Below are 6606 nucleotides of genomic sequence, written 5' to 3' on the forward strand. Positions count from 1 at the left end.
CCGGCTACAGTTCTCATTTCCCCTTAATCAATACTTTTAATTCATATAATTCTAATTCTTACTATTAAAGTAGTCAAAAATCACAGAGATCCTGTGTTATATTCCTGATGAACAGTGAAAAGGTATATTCAAAGCAGTGGGGCTTCAGAAACTTCCCCTTCTCTACTGTTGGAGATGATGGGGGTAATCCTTTAATGAAACAATAGTCTGGCTTTATACCCAAGCCAAAAGGTTATCTGTTTTTAAAATATTGTGAAATAATAATCCACAATTATAGGTGGTGTAACTAAATCAGAAAATGGGCTGATTTTCAAAGCTCAAAGGAGAATACAGATTAGCTATGAACAGGGTGACAACAGGTTATGTCGGCTGTCTTTCTGCAAATGTCAGTAGGGCCCACTTATTCCCTAGGTTTTGGCTAACACATCCAATGGTCATGCAGCTATGAATACATTACAAACTCAGGTTTGGCAAGGATATGCTTTTATGAGAAAGCTCAATCATACAGAGGTAGTGATATATAAGTTAGCAAGAAATGAAAAATAGATAAAATAAGTTCTGATTCTAATTTGCTATTTGTTTTGTAGAAAGTCATGGAACTAGGAAATAATTATTTAAAAATGCCGAGATATTTAAAAGCAGACTAAGCTCTATGTCTCTAACTTTTCAGCAACATGGAGGGTAGTCACATATACTCTCATGTGAAAACCCTCAGGCTGTCATCAGAAACTGAATATAATCTGAAAAGGGTCACTGCTAAGACTCACTGTATATCCGTTATCTCTACTTTACTTTCATACTCAATGAAGCAGCACCTCCTATACAAAAATCACATGCTCACATAAATTTTTGCTTTCATAAAGTTTTCTGTTAGTCATAAACAGGAAAAAACAGTAACCTTTAATTTTTGCAGTGAACTGAGTCTAGTGTAGAGGCAATGCTTGGGAAGCTCCTTGGACACTAAATAGCTGCCGGTTTCTTCGGGTGTCCCTTTATTTGCATCTTTTGGATCAATATCTAGGTCCTGTGAAAATCAGCGAACGTTATTAGTGAAATCACAACATTGTCTAGACAATAAAAATCTCAACAGGTCTTGCTCTCTCATGAATACTGGCCTAAGTAGGCAATCATTTATCCAGGACTAAAGAAACAATGTTCTAGGAATAACAGGAATCTTAAATTTTGTGCTGGTACATGTAAAATGTTAGCTCTAAAGGAAGTTACTTTCAAACGATCTCTAGAAACACTTCTTAACCTACTCAAGATTCTTTTTAAGTTTGAGCCCCATGTAGTGTTTCCTGGATTCTCTCCTTCCTCATTCATCACTTTTGGGAAGGGGTATAGAATTTATGTGACTCGTATACTTAAGAAGAATAAATGGATACACCAAAGACTGCCTTTCCGTTTATCTTCTTTTAGAGCAGTGGTTCTCAACCTATGGGTCATGACCCCTTTGGGGGTCGAATGACCCTTTCACAGGGGTCGCCTAAGACCATCTGAAAACACATATATGATTACATATTGTTTTTGTGATTAATCACTATGCTTTAATTATATTCAATTTGTAACAATGAAATTGGGGGTCACAACATGAGGAACTGTATTAAAGGGTCAAGGCATTAGGAAGGCTGAGAACCACTGTTTTAGAGCCAATCTTTAGACATTTCTAAACTTGACAAATTTAAGGTATGCTGGCGATTTGTTTTCAAATAATATGACCATTGTTACTAAAATTCAAATAAGTACTTACATATGTTCTATATATGTACACATATTTATTTTATATTTACCATCAACTTCAAATTTTCCAAAATTTAGTCTTTAGTAATAAGGATATGTCATTAATTTTAAATAATAAAAAAAGGAGAGCCTTACAAGCGGAAAATCGGTAACATAGGCATCGCACATTATTATATCCGGTGGTTTGTGGACGATACTTGTGTAGATTATCATGACGTTGGAAAACTCAGCCGCAAATCCTAACTGAATCTGAACACCACATTGAAATTTAAGACACATACTTTCAGGAAGTTCTGAAAAAGAACAGTAAGAATAAAAAATATTTAAGGAGTGCTTGGTAAGTTTTCTGATGGCAAACAACTAACAAATATTCTTTCTTTTAAAATTTTATTTTATTTTTTACAGTATTACAGACACCTCCCATTTTCTCCCTTTTTGCCCCCCTCCACCAAACCCCTACCCTACCCCAGGCCTTTCCCATGCTATTCTCTGTGTCCATGGGTTATGCATATATGCATGTATGTTCTTTGGTTAATCTCTTCTTGTCCCCTCACCTCTACCCCACCCCCGTCCACAAAGGTCTGTTATTCTGTTCCATGAATCCATACCTCTGGACCTATTTTGTTTGTCAGTTTATTTTGTTACAAATATTCTTTATAGGGCAAAATACAGTTAGAACACTTTCTTTTGTTTAAAATTGTTATATAATTAACAAATTGCTTGAAGACATACACAATTAAAAAAAAGAAAAAAAAACAAAAGCCCAATATTCTGCTGGTCAAGTAAATAAAAATCTTTCATTCACTGTTTTCTTATGGTTCTTGTCCCTTCACATATATAATTTTTATAGTGGTAATCAAAAATATGCATACAGTTGTAAATATATTTTTCCTGTAGCTGCAATTTTCATGAAAATAGCATTTAAAAAAATTTTTTAGCACCAGTCCATCATGGTTAATCTTGGATTTTAATAATATGTTTTTATTGATTTGAGAGAGAGAGGAAGGGAGAAGAAGAAGAGGGGAAAAGGAAAGGAGGGAGAGAAACATCATTGTGAGAGAGAAACTTCGATAGGTTCCCATAACCTGGGTAAGTGCCCTGACCAGGAATCCAACCTGTGACCTTTCAGTGCACAGGACAATGATCAACCAACTGGCCAGGTTGGAAATAGTTTTTAATAAAGCATAATGTCACTCAATGTTTTCTTACCTTTAAAATTTTGCTACTGCTAAATATAGTATTTCTGGGCTTTATTGTTTTTGTATTGTAGTAATTTCTTATATATACTAAATTCTTTAGCGTTGTTGGATATAACTCTTTGATGGTGCCTCACAATTGTGACAGTTTTCCATTTACATAGAATATAACTATAATATAGTTTTTCCACAACATTTCCACAAGGAAATATTTTCAAAAAGTCTGCCTATTTGATGGGGTTAAAAAAAAGAACTTATGTCAACATAGATTTAATTTTCTTTTCTATAATGACTATTTTAGTTGGTTATTTTCTATATTTGTTTCTTAATTACTAATATATTCTCAACTATGTGAATTGTTGAATTTGCATTCTTTAATTATTAAGGGGGGTCTTAATGTTTTAATTTTACTATTTTGCATGAGCTCTGTGTTATAAAAAATTATCTACTTATCAAATTTGTTACAAATTTGATTTTCAAGTTTCATTTTATAAAAAGGTTTTGTTTACTGTTGATCTTTACTACTATGATTTTTGTTATTGTTGATTAGAGATTTTTTGAAGGAAGAGAATAAATTTCAATTATCCAATTATCTGTAATGTCAAGATAATTTATGGCATTTTACATTTTAATATGTTAATTTAACCAAAAATATATTCTCATATATTATAAAAAATATATAGTTGTTCAACAAATACAATTATTTTCAATTATCCATAAAGAGGGATTCACAGCATAGATATGTGGACATAGAAAATCCCAAACTCTTTATTTCAGTCAATAATTTAAACGTATTTTTTCACAAAATCACGAAGAATTACCAAAGGTAATTAAGTTGCAGATATGAATGCTACCTCACCTTCCTTTTCTCTTCATCACCAATCCACTTACTCTTTCAAGTGTCAAAGACAAAATGCTCAATGATATTTATGGGCAGATAGTATTTGCAGACGACCATGTGTGTCTTGTTACATGTGTGATCTCAATCAATATCAACAGCCCTATCCAGTAAGTACTATTTCTTTTACCCATTTTATAGATAACATGTTTATTAAGTGGTAGAGATAGGATCAGAACCCAGGCTTGTCTGAATTTTGAAACAGAACACAACAGTTCACATATAGGACAATCTAAGAGATGGCACACGAGGTAAATTGAAAATTATTTTTTAAACTAGAGGCCCAGTGCACGAATTCGTGCATGGGTGGGGTCCCTTGGCCTGGCCGGCAATTGGGGCCAACTGGGGCTGGTCAGCTCGGGGGAAGGACCATGGAAGGCTGGCTGGCCGTGGGAGGTTGGCTGTGGGAGCGCACTGACCACCAGGGGGCAGCTCCTGCACTGAGTGTCTGCCCCCTGGTGGTCAGTGCGTGCCATAGCAACTGGTCGACTGGTCTTTTGGTCATTCAGTTGTTCGGTCGCTTAGGCTTTTATACATATAGATGATTATATTCTAATTTTGCCAATGGTGAAAATAGTGAATTAAATACTATACTATTTCCAACACCAAATAAATCAGTAATACCTGTAACCAAAAAATTTGTTCAGTTTTATGTTTGTCCAATTGGCTAAATTATTTTCACTGCAAAATTGGGAGGGCCCTGCCTGGTGCAGCTCAGTTAGTTGGTTTCGCCAAAAGGTTGCTGGCTTGATTCCTGGTCAGGGCACATGCCTGGGTTGCGGGCTTGATCCCTGGTAGGGGGTTTTTAGGGGCCAGCCGATCAAAAAAATTTTTTTAAATATATTTTTGTTGATTTCAGAGAGGGAGAGGGAAAGAAAGATAGAAACATCAATGATGAGAGAGAATCACTGATTGGCTGCCTCCTGCACACCCCCTACTGGGGATCAAGCCTGCAACCTGGGCACGTGCCCTTGACTGGAATCAAACCCGGGACCCTTCAGTCCACAGGCTGACGCTCTACCAGGGTCAGAGCCAAACCAGGTAGGGTTGATAAATGTTTTGATGTTTCTCTCTCTCCCCTTTCCTCTCTCTTTAAAAATTAATACTTTTTTTTTTAAATGGGAGGAAAGCTGTATAATTAGGAGGAAAAAACTTTATGATTTAATATAAGCACATTCTAGAAAGAGCTCACAAAAAGCAGCCTGTGCTGTACCGTGTGCCTTGGCCCACTGCAGGTTCCGCACCAGAGACTCTGCAGAGTACGCGGTTCCTTGTATTGGATCAGTCAGTGCTCTCTTTTCAGACAAGCTACTTCGAATCTCTAGAGCCTGTTTGCCTTTGGTGAGATGGCATTTACCCATATCTAAAAGATAAGAAGTAAATATTATTTTTTAGAACATAATCCTTTCATTACCTTTTAAATACTTAGGTCAAGAACTCTCCCATACATCAGGTTATGTTCTCAAGAGCATTTATGCTCAACCAATATTTACTAAGCACCTAAGTGTGTCAGGCATGGCTAGGATGTGGCAGGGAGCAAATATAAAATTACTGAACCGGTTCGCTTCTAAAGGCCCCTCTCTAGCTTTTATCTCCTATAATTCTAATAATGCACCCTTACTAGTAATATTCTAAGCCTTGAAATTCACAAAGAGCTGCAAAGTATATTTCTTCACTGAAAGGGTACTTTTATGTCTATACTCTGCTGAGAAACAGATTTAGTTAGTAAACATGACTACACATCTATGAGAAAGTTAAGATATCCTGTCTTTACCACAGATTTCTTTATTTTTAACAAAGGAAATTATGTGTTAAAACCACCAGCAGGGTTAAGGCACCGCCACTGCCCGCCAGCCGTTACCCCAGGTACTGAGCATCCTCCCACGCACATTTCTACTCGTGTGGAGGTGTTGGTAAGCAGTGTGTGTCCATGTCTCAGGTTCTGAACTTAACACAAATGTTATGCCATATCTATGCTTGGTTTATATCATATATGGGTGAACTGATGTTTTTTATTAAGTTTTTAAAATAGTTAAGTTATATTCAAAATACAAAATTACAATAAACCATTTTAAAGTTTCTGAAGCACCTTCATAGATCTGTTTGAAAATAACTGACTTACTTTCAAAGGCTTTTTTTTCAGCAGCAGAAACTTTTCTTCAAATAAGAGCTTAAATAGAAGCTCAATATGTAAAACAGGTAAAAGCAGAACTTGTTTGGTTGAAGGAGGTCTGAGCCCCAGCTGTCTATGTTGAATGGGAAAGTGGTTAAGTCAAGTGACCCAGCTATAAGATCTGCACTGATAGCAACATGACAATAAACAAATGTGACTAACAGCTGTTAGTGAAGCATTCAGACACTTTATATTCAAACTGCCATCTTTGGAACATGAAACTCCAGTAACTAGTTTGCAAAAGAATTGCCTTCTTTTTGATACGGCTTATAAAATGATATTTCAAAAAATACATGTCAATCTACTGATGTAACACTACCTATTTAGTACCTGACCCAAGCACAGCATGTACTGGGCTGACAGGGAAGGGAGTGGAAGGAAATGAAAGACCTGGTGTTACATCTCTAGGATCATGTACTTAACACGTTAAGCGCCATGTCAGTCACCGGTGACTGAAACGGAAAGGAAGACGAAACAGGCTTGGCGCTTAATGTGTTAAAGCAAAAATTTAAAACCATTAAGTTCATCAAGAAAAAAAAATGAACCCAGTTTTTTTCCACTAGGGCCTCAAAATTTCTGTAAAGTTTCATCTGTCTGAT

General features: G+C 36.0%; 1 protein-coding gene across 1 annotated transcript in view; it reads right to left on the reverse strand.

Annotated features, from left to right (window-relative positions):
* MALT1 (MALT1 paracaspase) overlaps positions 1-6606 on the reverse strand; it is a 52195-nt gene that overhangs the window by 870 nt on the left and 44719 nt on the right. The window contains exons 13-15 of the mRNA XM_015564501.1: positions 5048-5202; positions 1876-2033; positions 899-1024 (exon numbers count right to left, since the gene is read on the reverse strand). Coding sequence (XP_015419987.1) covers positions 899-1024; positions 1876-2033; positions 5048-5202 — 439 coding nt within the window. The remainder of the gene's footprint in view (positions 1-898; positions 1025-1875; positions 2034-5047; positions 5203-6606) is intronic.

Source organism: Myotis davidii, unplaced genomic scaffold (assembly GCF_000327345.1).
Source record: "Myotis davidii unplaced genomic scaffold, ASM32734v1 scaffold38, whole genome shotgun sequence".
Classification (NCBI taxonomy): Eukaryota; Metazoa; Chordata; class Mammalia; order Chiroptera; family Vespertilionidae; genus Myotis; species Myotis davidii.